The sequence below is a fragment of the Gasterosteus aculeatus genome, chromosome 14 (assembly GCF_964276395.1).
Source record: "Gasterosteus aculeatus chromosome 14, fGasAcu3.hap1.1, whole genome shotgun sequence".
Taxonomy (NCBI): domain Eukaryota; kingdom Metazoa; phylum Chordata; class Actinopteri; order Perciformes; family Gasterosteidae; genus Gasterosteus; species Gasterosteus aculeatus.
The window spans coordinates 867401-892551 of NC_135702.1; the positions used below are offsets into that span (position 1 = coordinate 867401).

Sequence of the window (25151 nt, forward strand, 5' to 3'; positions counted from 1 at the left end):
TAATAACTCTCAATATGAAATACTAGTTTACATTCTGAATCTGTTATTTTCTGTACATTTCATATTTAGTATTTGTTAGTAGGATTTATGTTACACTGAATATTTGTTATTCGATTGTTCATAGGTCTATATTTTCATTGCATTGTTGATTTTCTATTTTATTTGTAAATTAAACTCTGGCGTAAGAATATCCATCAAGGTTAATAAATGTATATCTAAAATGTGTAAAAAAAACACAAACGGTTGAATAATAAAAAGAAAGTATATGAACCAAGTAAATTTTAACTTCCTTCAGCAGGAGAAGATGTACTCAAATCTGTTACCAAAGTAAAAGCACAGTCACATAACTAGTTTAAACATTAAATTAAGTAGAGGTTCTGGAGTTATATTGAAATCAGTTTATTGTGACTTTGTTTTCAATATACTTTTATTTTGATTTATCTCTTTTAACATATATATATATATATATATATATATATATATATAAAGCTGAAATTTATGTTTATTGTTTATTTTTGACATTTTTAAGCTGATTAAATAAACAATTGTCACTACAAATGTTAGCAAATATCACAATACACAACCTCAAACTTGTATAGAATGTAGTATGTAGTGTAGAACAATAAAAACATATAATAACCCTATAAATGTCTCACCGCTGAATTAATAAAAACACCAGAAGCTCCACAACAAACTGTTGTCAAATAAAGTGATTTTTAATTCTGAGATTCAGGACAAGGTAACTGCAGGTACAATGAAGGTTATGATTAAAAAATAAATAGAAAATAATGGCAATTACAATGTGTTACAAAATATGTGGAATAGTTTACATTTTAAAAAAACTTTTCCTTTTTTTTCAAGCAAATTTTGCAGTTAAATATTCCGTAATTTTCCAAATATAATATCGCAGCGTTGCTCGATTATTTCTCGCTTCCTTGTTGGACCACGAAGGGTTAAATCATTCATAGAAAAGAAAGAAAAAGACAAACGTCGGCTTCAAAAAGTGGCATCAACAACAGTTTGTCTCACGCCTTTTTACAATAGCTTTATAATTCTTCTAACATACAGTATTTATACGACGATCCGTTATCCAACTAAATATGACGTTAAAAATGACCATAATTGACAAATTCATTTGATACGCACACGTTCTCTAATGAAAACAGCTGATTACACGGTACACGCGTGTTACACGCTATGAAAACTATACCAGGAACACACGGCTGTACTCATTTACAGGATGCTCGAGAGAAAAATAAAGAATAAACTGAATAAAAAGCTTCCAAAGGGGGCGGGACCAAAGGGAGGGAGAGGCGGGAGTTTCTCTCTTAGTTCATATATTTCACAGTGCTCCCAAACGTCACGTTTAGATAAGAAAAGAAAGGCTTTTGTACATCTGCTTTATTTCTCTTTTAGGCCGTTATCTTACATTGCAAAGTCATCTGGAGATTTTCTTCATTTCTGTCAGATAATCTCATGAAAAGATCCAAATTAATACTAATAATATAACGCCAATAATACTATCTACTAACACACGGTGGATTCACCCGCTGCTGAAAGTAGTCGACAAGCAATAATAATAATAATAATAATGAGATTGTGGTATTTTTTAAGCTGACAATTAATTGATTGTGAAGCCAAAACGTATGAAGAAAGAAAATGTAAAGGTGAATGATTCCCATAATTTAAACATGAAAAGGGCGTCAACTTTTTTTGGTATAAATGAGACTTAAATTTACCCCAAATGGGAGCTTTAAAATAACGGCTTTAGAGTTTCGGCTTGTTAAATATCTCCTTCCTACTCCCTCTTCCTCCTCTTCTTCCTCGACTCCTAAAAGGAATACAAGGCTTCACAAAAGCAGCAATAATTTTCCTTCGGACGAAGGTTTCACCAACCAAAGCCACTCCTCTTCCTACCTTTCACAATAAAAGCCCGAGCCAAATACATCTTCAAAAGGAGAGTGATGCATTTAGGTCTGCTTTTTAATGTGGCATCAAGACAAGTGGAGAGGAGCCAAGGAAAGGAAGCAAGGATGTCCAGAGAAGAGAAGCGCACTGGAACTTTTTATGGGATTTATAAAATATAGAAGAATAAAAGAACATCACAAGCTTTTACGCTTAATGCAGTGGGAGGTTGCATCATGGGGGGGGGGGTTACAGCTCTGGAGACTAAACACAATGTCGATGAGTCTGTGTTTCGTTTCGCGACGACCTTGAGGTAAAAACGGTAGAAACGCGGCGACTACCGGGAATGTGCGCAGTAAAAAAACTAAAAGCGCAAATAACTGTTGAATTAACGTGTCCGTTAAAACCCCCTCAAGCGGCTTCCGTTGACCTCCAGCCTCCACGACCACCACCTGCAGGTTCAACACCGCACGCTCGAATCCGCTTTGTGCCGACGTTTAAAATGCTGGTCTGAGATCTGTAGCACAGCGGGACGATTCAGAGACAAAAGAAAAGACACACAGAGAACAACCATTTACACTGACGCACACACACACACACACACACACACACACACACACACACACACACACACACACACACACACACACACACACACACACACACACACACACACACACGGGGAGAGACGGCGCCGTGGTTGTGGAGCGTCGGGGGCGGGGCTACAGCGATCAGAGAGGCGGAGCCGGAAGAGGAAGGCGGTCAGTTGTTCTCGAACAGAGACAGCAGGTCGTCGCTGCTGTTGCTGGGCAGGTCGGGGGGGCCGAGGTAGGACAGCAGCTCGTCCGGGTTGGTCAGCTCAGGAAGAAGCTGGACGACACACACGGGAGTTAAATCAGGATTAATAATCCAGAAGTTGCCGTTTTAAGAGGTGTTAAACGTTTGGGTTAGAGAGAGGGGTCCGATCCGGACCGCTAAGGATTATTAGGAAGTATGACGGAGTCTCTGGGGGGGGGGCGTTAATCTGAGATTAAAGCCTTAAATCAGTGAAACGAAAAAAAATTCCGAGACTATTTAGTCAGAAATTTGCGATAAAAAAAGTTTTAAAAGCATTCTTTGAGATTAACAACATAAATTTACAAGCTAAACTTAAAATCTACGAGAAAAAAAAGACACCCAACGATTCTCCGAGATCTAAATCGTGAATTTACGACGCAACATTTAGAGCTTCTATGAGATTACAAATTCACAAAATTGTAAAAAAAAAAAAAGTATAATAAATAACAACATGTACAGACAAAAAACTGGTTTGTGTGAGTAAAACATTTGGAAGAAGAGCAAATTAAAATAAATTTTGATTAAGAAATCACCAGAAAATCTCTGAGAATAAAGAAGAGAAGATAATTTAAGATTTAAAATCTAAAATTTGGAAGGAAAAACCAAAAACATTTTAAATTAAAGTTGTAGATTTATGAGACAAAAATATCACGAATAATATAACAAAATCCCAAATTCCTGAAATGAATAAAAATTCTCTGAGATAAAACCTTAAGATTATAGAACCACAAATAAAAAAAGTTTGTTAAAATTTGTAAGCTGAATATTTTCTGAGGCTAATCATAAAAAGAAAAAAAAATATTCTCTGTTGATGAATTCACAAATTTACGAGTGAAAAAACTCGACACAAAAGTCTTGAACGTTCTCTGTGATTATTAATCCACCAGAGATGTTACAGTTTAAACGTTTTACTCTTTTGTTTAAAGCCTGTTGTGTCGTTTAAAACTTCTACGCTTTAGAAGTCCCTTGTTAGAGATTCAAAATCTCCACGGGATCATCTTAAATTAATAAAGATGAAATAATTAAAACAGTCATACATTTGCAAGGAACAGTCTCAGCAGCGAGTCGACACCATGGCAACGCCAGCCGGTCATTTCGGGTTATTTCGGTTAGAGAAAAGTTCTGAAAGATGCATTCACACTTTTTCTTTGTTCTTTCATGTTCGTTGTTTCTTTTTTTAAGTGTTATTTCCGAACATGAATGAATTCTAGGAGGATTCATAAATATATTTTGCACTCGGCGGCTCACATTACCGCTGCGTTTACCGGGGGCGTTTGTGGTGTTGATCCAACCGTGCAAAGTGAAGTGATGCGGTTCCTTGAGAAAACAAAAAACAAACAAAAACAAAAACACAATTTTTCCTAGTTTTTTTTTTTTTTCTCGTAAATTTGTGAGTTTTCTCTCGTAAATTCAGCGTTTTAATCTGAGAGAATATCAGAGATATTTAATGCAAAAATTAAGAGGAAGCTAACAAAACAAAAAGGAATCTGGCTTCAAATCTTCGTAAGATAATTCGGAACGTGACGTCCCGAAATGCCTCTAATTGTAGCTTTTACACATTGGGATTTGTTCGGATTAAACAAATGATAAAACCTTTCGGGACATTTTGAGTTGATCAGTCGTCACCTCTGTTTTTTAAATCTATTAACAGAGCTAGCCGTTTCCAGCCTTTATGCTAAGCTAACCTAAACGAAGCTAAGCGTGGTATCAAAGTTCTCGTCTGACTCTCAGAGATTAAGCAGAGTTCAGGAATTTTTAAAAAAATGTGTCCTCTATGATTTTCTGTCACATCTCTATGAGCTGCTGTCCACTCACGTCTAGAGCGTGATCGGCGCCCTCCCCTCCGGGTCCGCCGGGGCCTCCCAGCACGAAGGGGCCCTCGCCCTGCAGCCGGGCATTCTGGGTATTGACACCGCGCTGCGACAGCGGGCTGCCGGCGTCGCCGAGGCCCTGGTTACCGTGGTTACCGTGGACGGCCGAACTGTGCTGCTGCTGCTGCTGCTGCTGCAGGATGCTGTGGGCGTGTTCGATTCGTCCAGAGTGGGACGTCTGGGCGAGTGGAGACAGAGGAGAAATCTTTATTTAATGCACGTAAAACAAACACTAGCTCCACGAGACGCCACGCCGAGGGCTCGTGTTGGTGTTTTGGGGGGTTTTCTGGAGAGGCAGTGCACCAGAAGGCCGTGACAGCGGGGAGGGGGGGGTTGGGGTCTGTCGGGGGCAGCTGGTTTGCAGCTCGCCGGCCTGTAAAGACTCTTCAGAGAGCTCACAGGCAGAAGGAGCAGACAGTCAGCTGGTGACACGTAGATTAAATACCAAACGGGTCCAGAGGAGGACGAACAGGACCGGAAGGATTGTGATGAAACGGGGGGGGGGGGGGGGGGGTCCATACGATTGAGAAAGAGCTTCTTCATCGTAAACAGGCGGCTCTTTCACTGCGTTCTATAGAAGCCAGCGGCCGAGCCTCAGAGCCGCGGCCGGCTCGTCCATTAAGGCGGGGCCGACTGAAGGCGACGGGAGGGGCGGTTGCTATGGCAACAGGGCAACGGGGCCACGCGGGCGGCGCTTTACCTGCTCGGGCTGATATCCCATCGGGGGGCCGGAGGGAGAGGAGTACTCCCCGAGGGTCGGGGTGCCGGGCGTGTTGGGGAAGTCCGAGAATCCCGACTGGCCGGAGAAGCCTCGACTGCCTGAGAAGAAAGAGTTGAGGAGAAGCTGCTGAAACGCCTCCAGCTGCTCACGGCTTCAGCCTTCGCCCCCCCCCAAGTTCACTGCACTAGAGTACCAGTCAAAGGTACACATATGAATGAATATTCTAATTGCATTAAAGTACAATCACTTAAGTAATTTATTACTCTGAGACAATAAATCATTATTTTCATAATAAGTAACTCAAAAAACACTACGTTTCAAGGTAACAGAGTACTTTCACAGCGGGGTACTTGTACTGCTCTACCTGGCCGGTTGTAGTCGGGGGTGCTCCGCCCCCCGGCGCCCAAGCTGTGGTAGGGCGAGGAGGCGGGGCCCAGGGCGGCGATCATCTCCATCACGTTGGGCAGCACCATGTGACTCGGGCTGACGGTGCGGCAGCGCTTCAGCACCGGCCCGTCGGGCTCCTCCTTTATGTGCAGGTCGGGCTTGACGGGCACCGGCCTCCAGCCGCACACCGGGTCGATGGTGATCTCCTCGTAGTCGGAGCTGGGGGGGGTGGGGGGTCAGGGGTCACTTAGCAACCAGACAAACACCCGGACGATTCATTAAAAAGTCCGTAATACTCATCACTCACTTCTGGATGTAGACGAGGATCCCGAGCATGTACTGGTCCACCTCCAGCCCCTCCAGCAGCGCCGTCTTACTGGGGAGGGAAGCAGAGGGTTCTGGTTCTGTAAGGGGTTCTGGTTCTAAAAGGGGGGTTCGTGGTTCTGGAAGAGGACCTACTTGCACACGGGACACCTCCAGGTTCCCCTTTCACAGTTCAGCTGCAGGTAGGACTCCAGGTCGAAGCACTGCGGAGCCAAAAGACACCAGTGTGAGACGGGGGGGGCGAGTGGGGGGGCGTGAGGAGAGCGGATGCGGCTCGGCCCACCTGTATGTGTCTGCAGTCGTGGCCTCTGGCCGGCAGCTGGATGCGCCTGAAGGTGATGGGACATTTGAGGGACACCTTGATGGCCGTCTGCTCCACGCCGTCCTCTCCGTTCAGCCCGGTGGAGCCCGGGATGGTGCCGCTGCTGAAGTTCCTCTTTACTAAGAGTGCAAAAACAGATCAAGGGAATAAAAACAACACGTGTGATTTATAAAATCATTACATTGTAAATCACCTGAAAAGTCGCTGGTCTGAACTTTCTAGTCTTCGACCACTCAAAGCTCTTCAACAGTTCAACACCACGTGACATCATTCACACACGGAGACACCGGCCATCAGTCACTGACATTCACGCGCTGTAGTCGCAGCTGCAGGTCCATTGATCCAGAACCTCAGAATGAAAAACCTACAGAAACTACGTATAGTACTTTATCCAGAGATGCTGAATTATAAAGTTACACAGAACTTAAACCCTCAAGTACCTCCGAGTTGTACTGAGTACAGTGCGAGTATTTAATGAATGGACTTAACAAGTTTAGGTAATAAAAACTGCTACTGTGTAACAAAAGGAGATACATTAATCAATTGATGTTCCTTAACTCCCTGATCAGACTTATGTTTCTTTTCTTGGATTGATTTATTTAACATCTTTTATTTCACTCGTGTTCAGTTTAAACATATATTCCGTATAGTTTTTGTTTATAACCCGGACGGCGTGCTGGAGCTCACTCTTGGTGATGCAGTGCTCGGCCGGCAGCAGCCTCTTCTTCATCAGACCCTGCAGGACGGAGCGGACGGAGGGCCGGTGCACCAGCTGCAGGACGAACAGGTGGGACTGCAGGGAGACGAGGACACGGGTTCAACACTGTCTGTCTGTCTGTTGGTGCGTAGAAACCTGTTGCATTGTGGGAGCTTCCACTCACGCAGCAGCAGGCGGTCACCGTGATCTGAACCGTGTTGCGTCCCGGCTGACACACCGGCTTCAGGTACAAAGGCTTGTGGGAGGTTTTGTTGTCGCCCCGTTCGATGCACAAAGGAGTCGCGTTGACGCTCACCTGAGACGGGAAGAAAATAACGTCAATTAACTCCCAAGTAGGTATATTTATTATTATATATATATATACGATGCATATATATATATATATATATATATATATATATACACATACGATGCCCATAATAAAAAGAGCGCCATCTCAGAGACTCAGACTATTGAACGAGGAGACTCGACCTGCACAGACGCCGGCCAGTTGGTGTTCATCTGCCGGTCCTCGTGGTGGTAACACTTGAACTGCAGCTCCAGGTCCGGCCTGCAGGGGGCGGCACAACACAGCCGCACATATAAATAAATACAAATACACATTAGGAGGGAGAGCAGCTATCACATCCCTCATTTTGTTTTCCTTCTTCAGGAACTCAGCTCTGATTTCTCTCTGAAGCCACATTCGTTTCTACGAGAGAAACATGAAACGTTCAGCGCTGTTTTTAAAATATTTTTTTTAACAATATTAGCACGTAAACATAGATGTACACATAATAAATAAATAATTCTTTCATATGGACGTCAGTCATTCAGCCACGACAAACCGTCAAACACAAACAGTAAATAAATAGGAATAATCTCATTATCTTGTGTTTATTTAACATCAGGATGCAAAGAGAAGCGCTGGCACCTCAACATGAGCGTCTTGTAGACGGAGTCTCTCAGCTGGAAGGCGTGGTTACTGACGGCGAGGTTGTGCTCCAGCCTGAACGGCTCCAGCACCACGCCGTCGCGCACCGGGAACGTCAGCCGCAGGTCGTCGCTCGGGTTTCCTGCCGAACAAGTCGAGGGTTCAATGTTGGGGAGCAGCAACACGGCAGTTTGTAGAAGAAGAAGAAAAAGAAAGGGGGGGGGGCGCTCCGGCTCACCTGTGGACACCTGCTGGGCGTTGATGTTGGGCTTGGTGTCCTGCGGCAGGTAGGGGGGCTTGGTGTCCTGGCCCGGGGACAGGTAGGGGGGTATGGAGGTCCCCGGCGTCATTGGCGGCGTGGGGTTCCCCCCCATCGGTGAACTGGGGTATCCGGGCATCACGCCCCCCCGGCCTGGCTGGGAGGCGAGGACGGAACGTTTAGAACCTGGAAGCTTCGGACTACGAGTCTCCAGCACGCGGGTTAAAGGCAGGTTTACTTCAATACTTCAATCTGCTATGACGTCATCGACCCGCTGAGAGCAGCATCATGTGACCACGAATCACAGAAACCGACCGAACTGCAGAGGACGTCTCAATAGTTTAATATTCATAGAACCAAACGCAGCTTTTTCCATTTTCACATTAAACGAGCAAAGAAATTCAACTTATGCTTCTTCTTTCTGTCACTCTGACTTTTAGTACACGATCTAGTCCTTCTCTCCGAGCCGTGTTGGTCCCGCTCACACAAAGGAGCAGGGCTTTTATTCTGAAGGGGCAAACAAGTGGAGGACTTACCCCGCTGACGGCAGCCTGGGTGAAGGCGTTGTAGCCCCCGCCCCCTCCGGACGGAAGGCTGCCCTGACCGTTGAACGGCTCCGGCTGGAGAACACGGGACAGGAAGCGTGAGACGCCCTCATGCTTTAGTTATTGATCAGTTCACAACCCAAAGTCACTAACAGAACGTGTGCGAGGGGATCACCTTATAGTACTGGGGGGGGGTGGGCTGGCCGGCTCCGGGGGGGAACTGCCCCGGGTTGTGTGATCCGGGGGGGTACTGCCCCATCAGGGGCATCCGGCCGGGGGGGTAGGAGGGCGAGGGGCCGCATCGCTGCTGCGGACCCGAGGGGTACTGCAGGGGCTGGGTGGGGTACCCCGACATGCCCCCCGAGCCGTACTGCTGCCCCGGGAAACCCTGGAGGCAGAGATCTGTGATTAGAGAAGCTTAAACGAGCTCACGAGGACGGGACACAAAGTGTTAAGAGGTTGGTAAAGTGCCCCCCCCCCCCCCCAACCCCCCCTCACTGACCTCTGGGTGGAAGGGCCGCTTGAGCCCCTGCTGAGGACCAGGGTATCCTCCGTGCTGGGGCATCTTCTGAGCCTGTGCCGGGTGAGTCGGGTACAGGCCTCCGCTGGAGGGGGGGGGTCCCGGCCTGGAGGAGACCATCCCCGGGGGGCCGCGGGGGCCCGCGTGAGACATGAACTGGGTGCTGTAAGAGGACGCGCCCCCCATCTGAGGGGTGAAAGGAAGAGCAGGGGTTAAAATACAAAGCTCAAAATATATATTTTATTATTATTAATTAAATATGTCCTAATAAGCCTACATGTATGTGTATACACACACACACACACACACACACACACACACACACACACACACACACACACACACACACACACACACACACACACACACACACACACACACACACTACTACATATAACGCTTCCCCACAAGACGATACATTAAGGGAACTTTGAGCACATGAATAAGTATGAACATGAAAGAGTACCTGGCCATAGTTCAGCTCCTGGTTCTGTTTCTCTTGTATCGCGGCGACTGTTGCCGTGGCGGTGGCCGTTGCCGTGGCGGCGGCGGCAGCGACGGCGGCGGCGGCAGCCTGAGTGAAGTCCGAGGGAGGGCGCACACCCATACCGCCACCTCCACTGTTACCGGGGTAACTGCAGGGAGGGGGGGGGGGGGGGGGGCAGTGTGTGGTTTCATCACCAGCATGAGTCACAGCTGAGGGAGACGTTTGTTGATGTAATATCCCCCCCCCAAAAAAACAACAACAACACAAAGCCTAGCGCTGCATTTAAACAAACAAACTGATCAATCATCAAACTACCTTCGGTTTAATTTGCATTTTCCTTCATGATCAAAAGAAATGTCTTTGTTTTGTTTTGTTGCCTCCTCCTGTGTTTCTTTCTCTGAATTATCTTTATTTCCGTTTTAAGAGGAAAAATGAGATTACACACACCATTAACTCATTAATCTATGCGATTAATGTGGCCTAGATTAATGCAACTAAATATTTTAACGTAGTTAACGTTCGTTTGTTTACTTCCGGTCTGGAAGCTGCAGTCCGTTACATCAAGAAGCAGAGAACAACTAGAGGTGTGAAATACAGCAGAGAGAGAACCGTGCAGAGGAATTACTCCACGTGCCAAACAGACCGCTTAAAGCCCTGCTAGGCTAAGCTAGCTGCTAGGCTAAGCTAGCTGCTGAGATACATCCATCTCAACATCCAAGCTGTCTCGGTTTAGCTGCCTGTTAGCAGGCTGAAGCCGCGCTGCTTCACAGAAACATGAAGACGCGTTTAAAGACTGTGGGACCTTTCAGCTCTGTTCTCTGGCGACGGCAGGCAGCGTTTCCTCGCTGGATGAGACGCTCCGTCACAAACGCGTCTAACGCAATAAAGTCATTGCAGGTTCTGAAGCCTCACGCATTTCAACTATAGTTCACGCGCCACATCGTGAGAAGACGTTAAACCGTCTCGGCCACCGTACGCTCGTTACTAAGCAACGTAGAGGCGCCACACACGTGACAGGTGGATCCTTTTGATAGAAGTGCTACAACATGGCTATTAAATGTGACAAAAACTACTAAAATGTAATTAGTTTTTGTCGACAAAAACTAGACAAAAACTTAGAAGCATTAAACTGACTAAATGTGACAAACTAATATGCATTTTCGTTGTGAGACTAAATCAAAAATAGCTGCCCAAATTAACACTGGTGTGAGGCCTCTGTGCACAACGCAGCAGGAAGACGAGTTTACTCGAGTCCCTCGTCGGGGAAATAGAACCTCACAGGTCCTCAACTAGCAGCTTCTTTAAACGGTTCCTGCACAAGGGCAGAACGTGTAGAGTGAAGGACAACAAGCTAAAGGGGCTTTAGCAGCACCGACGAGGCCCCAGACCATCACAATGACCATCACTCGTTTAGCGACGCCATGCAGCACCTCGTGTACGGCGCTGGATTGGATAGGATTATGTCTAACCGTGGCAATGTCTTGACTATATTTTCTATTCATTTTGCAAATCATTTGGTCAATAAAAGTGTGCGCTTGTCTGGGTGACCTCATACTTTTGAACGGCAGTGTACACACACAGATTTCGTGTGAATGTGTGAGAAGGGGCGGCGCCCGCCTCTATGACATCATATTCCAGTTACCTGCCCCCGTAGGCCGATGCCGGGTTGTAGCCCCCGCTGGGTCGCCCGTACATGACCGGCTGGCCGTAGCCTTTGGACACGTCTCCGTACGACTGCTGGCCCATGAACTGGGGCCCCATGCCGGGGCCGCCGCCGCCGCCGGGCATCATGTGACCGCCAGAGCTCTCACCCGGACCCATGGGCGCACAGAAGACCTGCGTGGGACACACAGCAGGGAGAGAGGTGTTAGCAACAATGCTAACGGCTAACAGCTAACCAACGGGTCCACTTCAGTCACATTATGATGCGTTCAGGCTCTGCCCGGTGAAAATGAGAACATTATAGTGACTCGTCTGTAAAATGCAGTAATGGTGATGAACTTCAATAAATCCAGATTTTACAATAAATTACTTTAAAAGTAAAAGAACCAGGCTGCTCACTGTGTGGAGCCAGAAGATATATGTTAGATTTCATATCCTTAATTTACAGATGAAGAAGAAACTAGTATTATCAAGCAGTGACCTTTGACACCTTCACGTCGGCTCCCCTCACTACTTTATCTTTATATAACTTCGTTATTTAAGTTGTGAGGGGAGTTTTGACAAGTAGCTTTTAAATACAACATCTGGGCAAAAGGGCGTCCAAAATAAAAATGTAACTTTAACTTTACAAGCTTCATGTTATTTAAAGTTATGTATTAATTAGGCCAAAATGTGGTTATTATTATTTGACTGTAGCAGTAGGTCTGGTTGTTGTACCGATGTCTCCATCTGCGCACCCTTTCTCTTCCTTGGTGCTGATAATGTATTATTTTAGTTATTATTTATCCTGTGGCTTGTTGAAACGCTCCCATCATGTGTGTGTATTAACATAATATTGTGATATTATACCATTGTCTAGGTGGAAGCTTCCAAAGGACTTTCTGCCTCTCTCTCTTCCGTTTGTGTATTATCTGTTACTTTGCTAAATAAACACCGTATGGCTGGTTTGAGCTGAGGAGGAGAAAGTGGGCGTGTGTTACCTGGCTGTGTGTGGGATTGGTCACGCCCCACACTGTGGTTACTACCGAGAGAGATCCTGGGTGCTGATTGGTTCCTGGTTGCCAGGAGACTGGGTCATTCAGGAAGGGCCCGTCGCTGCTGCAGAGGGACACCAAGCAGAGACACTGCGACAGTGAAGGCGGGTTCAGGGGGAGCGCACGCGTCCAGAGGTTGATAAGGGGGGGGCTAATGTTTATTTGTATAATATGTTTTGTCTTGTTGTCTTACTGTCTGATGTTATGCACAAACGCCATGTCAAATTCCTTGTATGTTTAACATATTTTGGCAGAAACGTGTTGGCGATTCCTGATTCTTTATTTGCGCGCAGCGGCGTAAAAAGCCCCCGACCTCCTGGCGGCGAGCCGGAGCGTGGTTCCATTGATCCTCTGCAGGAAAAACGCCACGACGGCAAAGCTGCCACAACCTGAGGGGGGGGGGGGGACTGCGTGACCTACAGACGTGCTCCTCAAAGGAAGCAGAGCGCTGGACCAGCTGATTGTGGGCCGAGCGACGATCAATGAAGAGGTCTCTCTTCCTCCAGCAGAGTCCACCGGGGACAGAGGAGGGGAGGGGGAGGGGGAGGGGGGGGCTCAGCTCCCTGAACCCTGACTGGTCGTTTACGATGTCACATGATCAGAGACTAAAAAAGACATCAATGACTCTGATGGTTAACCCCCCCCTCTGGGGATCCCCCAACAAACCATTACAGGGTGTCACATGATTCACCTGAGGACAGCGGCCTGTGTGTGTGTGTGTGTGTGTGTGTGTGTGTGTGTGTGTGTGTGTGTGTGTGTGTGTGTGTGTGTACCTTTGCGGATTGGGAGGCAGGGAAGGTTTCATGGAGTTAAAGGGGGGGTTCATCGGATGAACGGGGGGATCATTCGAGAGCCCCCGCTGTCCTCAAGAAGCCGCCCTGAGAGGGGGGACGACACATGGAGAGAGACGGTTACTCGTCTGCCGCACAGCAACTACTCATCATCAGCGACCCACAGCGTGCGCACAAAGGACACCCACCCACTCCGCCACTTTAATCTGTGTGTGTGTGCATCACTACTGCTGTAGTTGTGATACCCCTCACCGGGGGGGGGGGCTGAATTTAGTTGGCTGATTTCAAAAGGAATTTAAGAGGACAGAGATGTGAAGAGACAGATCAGTGGCGGAGGACTCTTCTTCTTCTGCAATTTCATTTGTGCTTATCTGCCGCTCTTCTTCTCCTCTTCTTCCTCCGCTTCCCTCCAACTCGCCTCCATCGCTGATCATTTGCTTCATCCGACAGTTAAAATGCTAATTTTTCTCCACGGCGCGCACACACATTCCTCCTCCTCCTCTCGTTTCTTCCTCTCTGCTTTTGCAGATTTGGGTCACATCTTGTGGAGGAGGAGGCTGCAGTCACATGACGGCTTCTACCTGAAATCCCTCCTATCAAAAGGCATCTTCAGCCTCCAGACCTCCATCACACAAAAGAGGTCCGTGAAGACGTCTGCACCTTCTCGCTCACTCGTCTTCCTCCCTTCGGGGCGACCGACACCCCCACGGCAATAGAACAAGAAGAGACTGTTTGTTCAGGTTGATGTTGTTTCTTTTTAAAATAACACAAAAGGCGCCACTAACTATTTCTATTAATAGTTGACCTCTGAACCCCAAGGCGGTTTTGGTGAGGTTTGTTCTCTCCAGTGAAATTTGTCTCTCTGGTTTTGAAGCGTGACGACAACTTAAACACGTCTGAAGTTCAGAATAACACAAGTCATACAAACAGAAATGTGTCACGTCAACATTGTGTCACGTCTCCACGTGTGAGTAGAATAAATGGAGCCTCCACGTGCTGGACGGTGACTTTTATCAGATTCACTGCCATGATGTCATAGTTCCACTGAGGAGCTCAGAACACAAGCTGGTTGAAGGAAACGGTTCATTTGTGAATTGGGGTGGACAAAATAACAGGAACACCTGTCCCAGTACAATTCAGCACAAACTTCATGCTCCGAAATCAACACTAAAAACAAAATGTAAAACATTAGAAACCGTCATGAAATGAATTATTAACAGAATGTTGTGTAACACTGCATCAGTTATAGCAAACTGCTGTGCGTAATACATCAAATAAACAACCAACGAATCAAGCAGCTGACCATCCAACATCCTGCACAACAACCCAGAACCCAAATGTGTTCACGTCATCCAACAGACAAAGCACAACTTCTCTATTTTACAAACGATTGAAACAAAAGCCGACACGTTTTCTGCCACTAACCAACTAATGATGTAATCGTTTCAGCTCTTATTCCATATTCAGCATCGCACAGAGGATTATGAGATAAGACCTTCACACAATAACGTCTGCAGAAGGAAAGTGTTTCTCCCCCCCGGACAGAACCTGTTTGTGCCCCTTCCATCTGGCAGGAGGTCCATCAGGACTAAGACCTCCCGCTCATCAACAGAGCCGGACCCCCCTGACGGACTCCGACATCCCACAGTCACTTTCTTTCCCTCTGCACACGTCACTTTTGTCACTTCCTGTTCGCCAGTGTACTTTATTTTTTAATTTCTTTAAATACGTTTTAACTTTTTTTATATTTTTAATTTTTAACTTTAATCTCTTATTTTAAACTAACCCATAGCCTTATTCTACTAACCCATAGCATTAGCGTTTTACTTTATTTTATTCCTCGTGCACTGTTGTCTTGTTGTCTACTGTCACGCACCAAACGCCAAGTCACATTCCTTGTATGTCTGACATATTTTGTCAATAAATGTTTCCTGATTCCTGAAACCTCGACCAGCTGAAGCGGTTGATCTCGTGTCAACCTGCTTCCAATAAAGCGCTAATTAGGATCTGAGAGATTAGCCAATAATAGCCTGTTAAATACAGCGGAGTCAACGAGGGGTCTTATTACCCCCTGAGAGAGAAGCAGAGACTCACACCAACAAGACGACGACTCAAAGGAGAGCTGGAAGTACTCAAACAGTGTACTCAAGTACAAGTACGAGTGTTGCAATTTTCAGCTACTAGATACAAGTACTACACCTCAGCGGTGGATATTGGAGCTGTACATCACTGATTGAATACCCCTCAGTATATTAAGTGGATACTTCTGTGTGCTGGCGTTTAGTGTAACGTGCAGCATGATTTGTGCCGCAGGCCCCAGATTTGAATTACCGGTAAATCAAAATGAATAACCGGTACAAGAAAATCAGGACAACAGCTTTATTGTAATAAGTCTTGATTTACATATTGCTACTGATTATATAGATATAATCGCTCAGTCCACAGCGTTTAGTCTTCATAGCCTCCTTCTCAAACTAAGACCTTTCACACAAACACTGAGCCAATCTTCCAGCCATAACAACGTGTTATTGAGCCCATCATACATCCAGGAAGTCATGTCAGCGGTGTGTGTCGACTACCACATGAACACACGTTGCAATGCAACCAAAAGCATGCATATTAGACCCCACTGGAACGCCTCTGGTCGGCCGTAGCAGCCCGGTGAGAAACACAAGCAGAATTCCCTTCAGGATAAAACAAACATGCAAAATATGAACCTGCTGCAACAATAAAATACATGCTGCTCAGATTGTGCAGCAGAACAAAGCGGTGAGCACGCTGAGGAGTGCAGCCTCCCTCCATCTCTCTCTATACACACACACATATATATGTATGTACACATCTGTATGTTATCCATCCCTCCAAACAAACAGACAAAAACGAGATCAGCAGATGTTTTGTTCCACCTACCCGAGCCGAGCTGCACAATAAACGCACATATATCGAGGTTGCAGCTCGTCGCCAGTACAGTTATAGTCATAAGAGCATGAATGCGGTCCAGATGCGCTGGTGCCTTATGTTAGAATCGTCTCCCTGCTGGGGGGCAGTGGCTGGAAAGACGAGCTATGGAGGCTCCTTAACACGCTGCTGCTGGCAGCGCCGCTAGCACCGTTAGCTCCCGGAGGCTACTTAGCCCGAACGGCGAAGCTAGCTTGTTTTTACGTTACCTTGAGGTAGCTACGTTAGCTACGCGGTAGCTCACGGGGCTAACCGCCAGCTAGCTGGACGATTAAAACAGCGTAAACCGTAGCTTACCTCTCTGTGTCCGCTTCGCAGCCGAAGGAGAGCCGCCGCTCGATGGCAGAGCAGTTAGCTTAGCCGTGTGGGCTAAGTGTCGCAGTCCCGGCTAGCAAGACACGGCTGCTTGATTACCGCGATGTCGAGCGCATTAATTATATATATGTATGTATTTATGTCTTCACACCCCCGCAATGTTGAGTATTGAGTCGACTATAAATAATAAATACCATTCCGCTTTTACAAAAAATGTCACCTGTACACAATAGCTAACAAACTAAGCTAGCTTGTATTCAAGCTTGTTGTTATATGTGGGGGGCAGGCTATAACCTGGCAGCTCAGCGATACCTTCCTCATTGCACAATGACACCCCCCCCCCCTAATATATTCATGAGATCACAGGACTGATGTCTCCCTCCTCCTCCTCCTCTTCCTCCTCCTACGAGTCAAGCGACTGAGTGACTGCAGACCAGAGCAGCAGATCCCTTTGGGGGGGGGGGGGGTGACGTCACCGTGCCTGAGCGGTGTGCACGGTGTGTTATGATCCGTGCATGTGCAACATGGTTTTAATGATTTCTCCTCTTTCTTAGTGCCCCGTATGAGGTAGGTGGGTGGGTGGTGTTCTTTGTGTGGTGTCTGCAGTGTGTTGCCTGAGGGCGGTGCAGCGTGGAGGATGTGTAAAAAAAATAAAACAATGAAATAAAAAAAGAAGTCCAATCTGCACGTGTTTTTTCAGACCTCTGTTGCCCTGGAAACAGGTGCTGAGATTTTCCCATTTCTTCATTTTTTCCCTTCTTCTCCACACCATCCATATTACTCCACACCACCACCTCTACACTCCACACTGCTGCGCCCCCCCACGACCTGCCGCATAGTACAATCACACACACACACACACACTTTCCAATGTACCACTGCAGTGGCTTCACAATGTCACAGGACAGAGTGACTCCTCCAGGAACTGGCATGAAGAAGGTTGACCCTCCTCTGACTCGGGGGGACGGTGCTGCAGCTAGCTGACCCCTGGGAGGAAATAAAGAGGTGGGGGGGGGTCAAGGGGGGTCAGTGGAGAATGTGGTTCATCTTGCTCTTGTGCTCTTTTCCTTTTTTGATGCAGGAAGAGAAAGAGACAAGAAAAGCTTTCTCAAAAAGAAGACAAAGCTCATGTGTAGAGATATGTCTTTCTCGTGTTGTTATTATGTTTTAATCTTCATGCAACAAAGTGCCACATGTGCCGCCTCATTTTTCGGGCCTTTTTAAGTCATGCCTGCCTGTGTGTTGTGTGTGCACATACCATTGTAGTGACTTCTCTTTGGCAGGAGGAGGAACATTCCGGGGAAATGGCTGACCCACACACACACGCACGCACACGCACACAGACACACACACACACACAGGATGAGGGAGGTCCTCTGCCGTTCTTTTCTTGCCCAAGCTGCTGTTTCCAAACAGACGCTCAACGTTTCATGTTGAGTTAAAACGAAGCCACATGTTACTGCGCAGCATATCATGTGAACACATGGACACGTGACTGCTCATATGAACATGTGTCTCTGCTCATATGAACACATGAGTATTGTCATATGAACACGTGACTATGCTCCTATAAATCATTTTCTTTTATATGAATATGCAGAAATAACTCCCCACACGCAAGGTGTTGTAATGTTTTAGAGTCGATTCCGCATTAAACATCTGCTGAACATCTGTTGCTTCGTTTTTGGGGACTTTCTTCTTCTGTGGTGTGTGAGGAAGCTTTGTAATATTATTTCTATACACTCCTCAAACACTTGCATTTTCACTCTTGTATTTGACCTTGTGGTTTTGTATTTTATTTTTTATAATTTGGAATTATTGTTATTATTATTATTATTATTGTAATTATTTAATTATATTGTTGATGATAAAATGGCATTAATAATACAATTGTATTATAATCACAATTATTATTATTAATATTTGTTTTGTCATATTATTATTACTAATAAATGAAGATGAATAAGCTTATTATGTTGCTGCTGCCACCTGGTGTTCACTAATCAAAGTCCACCTGACGCGTGTTGTTCGTCCCCGTGTGCAAACAGTATCAACGTGTACTTCCTGTATTATCCTGGGATCAAAACCTTTTAAATATTGCTTCAATTAAAAATACTTGTCTGTTATAATTATTCACTAAAGTACTCCATATTCAAATACTTTATACTTCGCAAGAAAATTGTTGTATTTCTTTACAGCACCACATTCATTTGAAAAATATAGTCACCCTACGGTGAATACAGTACAATTGTAGTACTTTCAGACACAGACAGTGCCATGAACTAATTAATATATTTATTTTTCTTAAATTCTTTTCAATGAAATACTGTGACTATGCACCTTCTGAAATGAGTTCATGCTCATTATATTCATATAGAATTACTTCATGCGCCTCCACAGCAGGATTTCGTGTATAATAGAAGTATAAAACGCAGTACTTCGGTGTACTTTCGTTTTCGCCTCAAAGTGAAAGTAACCCGTCGGCTCGTGGGCTCGAGACGTGTTCGCTTCATCGATGAGCGGCGACATTTAGGACAGTCACGTGACATCTGAGCGCACCTGCTGCTGAGCCGTGAGTCACTTTAATGTTCTTTTCATTGTGGTACTTTTGTGATGGGTAATATCAGATATTATACGTCATACACAGATCCTCTGGCGGGGAGGAGGGGGGGGGGGGGGGGCGGTGACAACACAACACAGAATCTCCCGTCTTTATGTATTTAAATAGTGATAGTTGCCTCTGGGCTTTCACATGCTTTTGAAGAATTTGCAGGATAAACGTACTTGCTGATCCTCTATTTATTTTAAGTTACTAGAACTGAACAGAACTTTGGTTCTGGCGCCCCCTGTGGACTGCAGCAAAAATGTAGCAAATATATACTGTATTACCTACTATGTATATATATATATATATATATATATTACAAAATGCATTTATATGTATGTATGTATACATTATATGTATGTATACATTATATATATGCATTTAAATGTATAAATATAACGCCAACATTTAGTCACCTTGTTTAGTTTGAATTCTATCCTTTTTACCGGTGGTCCTACCCCCCCCCCCTCCCACCCCCTTACTTTCTACTCACATTGACTTCCTCCCCCTTTTTTCCCCTCCAGTGACCCTCCAGAGATGGCGCGACGCGACCACCACAACGACAGCTCCCAGATCAGAGGGGTGCTGCAGGGTGAAGGCCGGCCCCTCCCCTCCCCCTCCCCCTCCCCCTCCCCACGCTCCAGCCCAGCGGCTGTGAGGAGGAGGACTGGCGAGGAGCTGAGGGGGGACGTCCCTCCGTCGGGCCGTACTGTACTGGCCGATCTGAAGCACCTCCCCCGTAGCGAGGAGAGGCGGGACCGCCTGACCTTCAGCAAGACAGCCGCCGTCCTCGTAAACGTGAGACTCGTCGACTTGACCTTTTGGTCAGGAGCCAGAAGGTCACCTGATCAATGGGAGGGTCAGAGAGTGGAGCAAGCAGAGGCTGTTATGATCATCTTTGATCCCCGATGAGTAAAACGCTTTGTTCTCAGGTGGATGTTTTCAACCGCGAAGGACGACTTGTGGCTCAGCAGGGGGCCGACATGTGGAACAGCAGCGTTGTGAAGATGCCGTGTTCCCCGTCGAGCTTCATGGTGAAGCCTGGAGGTGCATTCAAGGTGCGCCTGACGCCGTGCACGTGGCAGCGATGGGCGGAGCCTGTGAGTCACACCTCCTCTGTTTCCTGTCTGCAGGCCGCGGCCCCGGTGAGGAGGTGGGAGGTGATCTCCAAGCAGCTCGGCGCTCTGGCCAGGAAGACGGCGGCGAGCGCCGAGGACGTCGAGGTGAAGAAGCTTGCCACCATCACCTAGATGTCTAATGCTCTTCTATTAAAGCAAACAGACGAGAAGCTTCTTGAGGATAAACCTGATTCTCTGGATGTCTCGTTAGGGCGCCGTCATGAAATACAACCCCAGTTACAAAGACCAGTGGTCCTTCGATGCCCTCTGCAGATTTGTGAAGGTCAGAGGTCATCTCCTTCAATCGCCAGTTGAATCCTTTCTGGTTTTAGTTTTTAGGATCTAATATCTATCTATCGATAACAAACCGGAGTGTTTTTTCCCCAGATCGTCCCGGAGACGGAAAATTATTTCCCCAAATTGTTTCCAAAGATGGCGGCGTTGGCTTTGCGTCTTCCCGACTACGTGAAGAAGGTTTGAAGATGATGATGATGACCTTAATCGTTCATATGAACATAGAGAGTTGTAGTAATAATAAGCCCTATTTATGGATATATGAATATGACACCTGGTGATTCTTTCAGAGCGTCCCGCTGCTCCGGAGGGGCGAAGCTGCCTCCGTCACCCTGTCCCAAGTGCAGATATCCTGCCTCCTCGCCAACGCCTTCTTCTGCACTTTCCCCCACCGCAACACCACCAGCTCCACCGCCGAGTACCACCACTACCCCTCCATCAACTTCACTAGGTAAGAGCACCCTCAGGGCACCGTCAGAGCAGTCAGGGCACCGTCAGGTGACCTCTTCCTGGTCCTTCTGCCTGCAGGCTGCTGGGTCAGTGGTCCGAGCGGAAGAAGGAGAAGCTGAGGGCCGTCCTGCATTACTTCCACGTGATGACGGAGGAGAGTGAGTACAGAGATTAAAACGTCCTCCTCCTCCTCATCCTGTTTTAACATCTGTAATGTCTGTGAACATCTGTAATGTCTGTTTGCAGAAACTAAATCTGAAGGACTGGTGACGTTTGAAAGGCGCTGTGTCAGAGACTCCGATTTGGTCAACTGGGGGAGGTAATAACACTAATACCACTAGGATTTACACTAACTACTAAAAAACAAAATATGTAGGGTCCAAAAATATTATGAAAAATATATATATTAGGTCAAAAGATATTTTGAAAAAAAGTCAAAATATGTAAGGTGAAAAAATATTATGGGAAAAAAAGTCAAAATTATTAGGTCAAAACATATTTTGAAAATAAATGTGTAATCTGAAAAATATGGGGGAAAAAAATAAAACATATTAGGTTGAAAAATATTTTGGGGAAAAAAATATGATGGGAAAAAAGTCACAATAAGTAATGTCGAAAGATATTTTGTAAAAAAGTAAAATATGTAAGGTGAAAAAATATTATGAGAGAAAAAGTTTTTAAATATTAGGTTGAAAAGTATTTTGAAAAGAATTAAAATATGTAAGGTGAACAAATATTATGAGAGAAAAGTTTTAAAATATTAGGTTAAAAAGTATTTTGAAAAAAAGTAAAAATATGCAAGGTGAAAAAATATTATGAGAGAAAAATACAAATAATATTACTGAACACGGAGGGGGGCGGGGCATCCATATCTATTGGCTAGCAAAAGTCACCATTTCTGACTTTTTTGTTTTTGTTGCAGCTGTAAAGAGAAGATGAATAAACTTTACGTCTCGTCACACGGAACCATTGAGACCGAAGGCACTGGTTTGCTCCAGGTGAGAACCGACAGCAAGCCAGCCGCTTGAGTCCGGAGCGAGTTCTCACACTGTGTGTGTGTGTGCGTGTGTGTGTAGGTGGACTTTGCCTCCAGCTGGATCGGTGGAGGTGTTCTGGGTTCTGGTCTGGTGCAGGAGGAGATCCTGTTCCTCATGAACCCGGAGCTGATCGTGTCTCGCCTCTTCACTGAGAAGCTGGCGGACAACGAGTGTCTGATCGTCACAGGTAGAACTGATCGGCACATTGATCGGCAGGAATAAGATCAATAACCACACAAGGAATTACTCAGTGTTTGTGTGAGCTGAACTTTGTGGGTTCGGGTTGTTTGTCAAACTAAACATTTCGACCTTGATCGAAAGAATTGCTCATTTTAAGTCCAAGTGTGGATCAATCTGCTGATAAAAATAGTCCCAAACAAATGTTCAATTTAGATGTTTTCTTTATTTCTGTAAAATGTCAGTTAGAAGTTAAATTGTTTTGTATTCAATGATTCAATTTTGTTTTTGTAATTATACACTTTCTTTATATTTTAGACTGTTGGAGAATATATTTCTATATATATATTGTATTTACACACACTGAAGTGAAAATAAAATCCAGGGAATTAAAGAAAATTAGTGATGTAAGGAGCTTAAAAAACAAAAACATTTTAAAAAACAACCCCCCCAATAAATGTAATTAAGCTCAAATAATTTTGAAAAATACAACAAAAAATATATATGTATTTCTATACAAATATATAGATGATCAAACTTTTTAGTTTGATATTAATTAGTTTTGGAAATTGACCATTTCCTTTTCACAGACGATGAAGCAACGTGTTATTAAAAGAACCAATGGCAGCAGAAAGTCTCAAACAGGAAGTGTTTTTCAGGCTCTCAGCAGTTCAGCTCCTACTCGGGTTTCGGGGACAGCTTCGAGTGGGCCGGCCCTCACGAAGACGTCCTGCGCAGGTACGCCCGGCCCTCCCGCGTGCCCCGACGCGTCTGCCTGTTCCTTTCTCATTGTCCTGGTTCTCCGTTGCCATAGAGACACGTGGGCTCGGCTGCAGAGGCAGATCGTAGCCATCGACGCGGTGCACTTCAAACAGAGGAGGGATCAATACAACATGATCAGCGTGAGGCGGGAACTCAACAAGGTGATTTACCCTGTACACTTTAAAGAAGCCTCATTTATTTTATTTTGATTATGACTCTTTTCTAATATATAAATATACTTAATATCAATTTCAGCTTTTTTTCAAGGATCGTCCTACAGTCTGATTTTTTTTGTGCAATAAATAAGAAACATAATAAATATCTATTGTTTATCAATACAAAAGACTCACTCTCAAATCTTCTTATGGATTTGATTATTATCCTTATTGGCCATTTCGTCCCTGAAGGCGTTCTGCGGATTCAAGCGTCGCGACCACGACGAGCCGGACATCGCCACGGGCAAGTGGGGCTGCGGCGCCTTCAACGGAGACCCTCAGCTCAAAGGTACGTAGGCAATGACCCCCGTCGATTCATGGCCACCCGAGGAGACGCACACGCCCTGAGCTCTGCCTCCTCCCGTAGCCACGATCCAGCTGATGGCGGCGGCGGCGGCCGGCAGGGGTTTGGCCTTCTTCACCTTCAGGGACGAGGAGCTGGAGCTGGGCCTGCGGAGGACGCACCACCTGCTGGTGGAGGAGGGGGTGACTGTCGGTGAGAAACCTGCACCAGCCTGAGACGGCTCCGATTAGTTTGTTAGTTGGGTCAGCTCAGAGGTTAGCTCGCATGTTAGCTCAGATGCTAGCTCAGAGGTCAGCTCAGAGGTCAGCTCAGATGTTAGCTCACATGTTAGCTCAGAGGTCAGTTCAGAGGTCAGCTCACATGTTAGCTCACATGTTAGCTCAGAGGTCAGCTCAGAGGTCAACTCAGAGGTCAGCTCAGAGGTTAGCTCGCATGTTAGCTCAGATGCTAGCTCAGAGGTCAGCTCAGAGGTCAGCTCACATGTTAGCTCAGGTGTTAGCTCAGAGGTCAGCTCACATGTTAGCTCAGATGCTAGCTTGTTGCTTTTTTTCTGATTTTTTTCTCCGCCTCAGAGAAGCTGTTCAGACTCCTGGAGGACTTCTGCGCCGCTCAGCAGGCGTCGGGCGGCTCCCACGTGGACCTGTTCCACTTCATCTGGACCAGCATCGGGCCCTCCAGGAGTCAGCTGTGAGGAGGGACGCAGGCGTTGCACTAAAATCCAACACGAATGTTTTTTATACAGTGATGAAGAATTGCGATTTGGTTTTTTTTGGTGGTAAAGGTATTTTTTGGGGTTTGCACATTACTTTGTTGAATAATTTTACCAGCGTTGAAAGGTTTATTTTTATAATTCTTTGTGTCTTTGTGATTTCTCCTAACTGGCCAAGTTCTCCTCTGAATAAACTCCTTAGTACTTAGTCTTAGAATATTCGTGCAATAAAAACTCTGAGAGGAGTAACGAGTCAGTCAGCTGCTGCAGAAGAACATTCAAAGTTGGCTAAAGATAAAGGTTGGCTGCTACCTCTGATTCCTTAAGGTTGAAAAGCTGCATTCTCTGTAGTGACCAGCAGGGGGCGACTCCTCTGCTCCCATAGACGTCTATGAGGAAATGACTCTACTTCTCTGTAGTGACCAGCAGGGGGCGACTCCTCTGCTCCCATAGACGTCTATGAGGAAATGACTCTACTTCTCTGTAGTGACCAGCAGGGGGCGACTCCTCTGCTCCCATAGACGTCTATGAGGAAATGACTCTACTTCTCTGTAGTGACCAGCAGGGGGCGACTCCTCTGCTCCCATAGACGTCTATGAGGAAATGACTCTACTTCTCTCTGGATTTATTCCCTCAGTAAACGTTGTAAACATGAGTTCATGGTCTCAGTCTCTAGTTTCAAGTCTTCTTCAACACAACATGATGTTCATTTAGTCAAACAGACCATAGAGCAGGGGATGCTTTAGGGCGGGGCTACACAATGATTGACAGGGTGGTACCAGTGACGTATACGCCGTTTCTACGTCCTCCTCTGTATATATGTATATATAGTCACTTATTGTGGTTTTATTATAAATCTTATAGTTCTAGCAACTACCCAATTGTCATACCTCTAAACGACCTTTGACCTC

At 45.8% G+C, this 25151-nt stretch overlaps 2 protein-coding genes across 6 annotated transcripts; one reads left to right on the forward strand and one right to left on the reverse strand.

The window, feature by feature from the left end:
* Nucleotides 1-695: 695 nt before the first annotated feature.
* On the reverse strand, nt 696-17022 carry zmiz2 (zinc finger, MIZ-type containing 2). 5 transcript variants are annotated; one of them, XM_078088672.1, is made up of 21 exons: nt 16552-17022; nt 13279-13383; nt 12452-12569; nt 11452-11645; nt 9789-9957; nt 9305-9508; nt 8978-9190; nt 8794-8877; nt 8237-8414; nt 7999-8140; nt 7557-7635; nt 7249-7380; nt 7055-7160; nt 6329-6486; nt 6181-6248; nt 6029-6097; nt 5699-5940; nt 5314-5432; nt 4558-4791; nt 4008-4059; nt 696-2775 (listed from the first exon to the last, which is right to left on the reverse strand). In XM_078088672.1, exons 2-21 carry the CDS (start codon nt 13329-13331, stop codon nt 2765-2767), a joined length of 2625 nt encoding a protein of 874 aa, XP_077944798.1. In that variant the 5' UTR covers nt 13332-13383; nt 16552-17022; the 3' UTR covers nt 696-2764. The 5 variants fall into 5 exon arrangements, with proteins under 5 accessions (XP_077944798.1, XP_077944797.1, XP_040053284.2 ...); XM_078088671.1 differs by having other exon boundaries at nt 3996-4059; XM_040197350.2 differs by lacking the exon at nt 4008-4059.
* A 1969-nt stretch (nt 17023-18991) lies between these two features.
* Nucleotides 18992-24895, forward strand: pargl (poly (ADP-ribose) glycohydrolase, like). The gene is made up of 16 exons (XM_078088685.1): nt 18992-19141; nt 19699-19972; nt 20107-20232; nt 20308-20397; nt 20504-20575; nt 20680-20766; nt 20877-21037; nt 21115-21194; nt 21283-21355; nt 21959-22034; nt 22113-22260; nt 22910-22988; nt 23065-23173; nt 23420-23516; nt 23595-23723; nt 24104-24895. Exons 2-16 carry the CDS (start codon nt 19712-19714, stop codon nt 24220-24222), a joined length of 1707 nt encoding a protein of 568 aa, XP_077944811.1. The 5' UTR covers nt 18992-19141; nt 19699-19711; the 3' UTR covers nt 24223-24895.
* Nucleotides 24896-25151: the final 256 nt, after the last annotated feature.

Bases quoted from the DNA above. Each gene is read 5' to 3' on its own strand.
- pargl (XM_078088685.1), top strand. From the start codon at position 19,712: ATGGCGCGACGCGACCACCACAACGACAGCTCCCAGATCAGAGGGGTG. The intron at 20,576-20,679 runs GTCAGAGGTCAT...TTTTTTCCCCAG, and splicing joins CCCTCTGCAGATTTGTGAAG to ATCGTCCCGGAGACGGAAAA. The intron at 22,035-22,112 runs GTGAGAACCGAC...GTGTGTGTGTAG, and splicing joins AAGGCACTGGTTTGCTCCAG to GTGGACTTTGCCTCCAGCTG.
- zmiz2 (XM_078088669.1), bottom strand. From the start codon at position 13,331: ATGAACCCCCCCTTTAACTCCATGAAACCTTCCCTGCCTCCCAATCCG. The intron at 7,636-7,998 runs GTGCCAGCGCTT...CGCCCCCTGCAG, and splicing joins TACAAGACGCTCATGTTGAG to GCCGGACCTGGAGCTGCAGT. The intron at 6,249-6,328 runs GTGGGCCGAGCC...TTGGCTCCGCAG, and splicing joins ACGACTGCAGACACATACAG to TGCTTCGACCTGGAGTCCTA.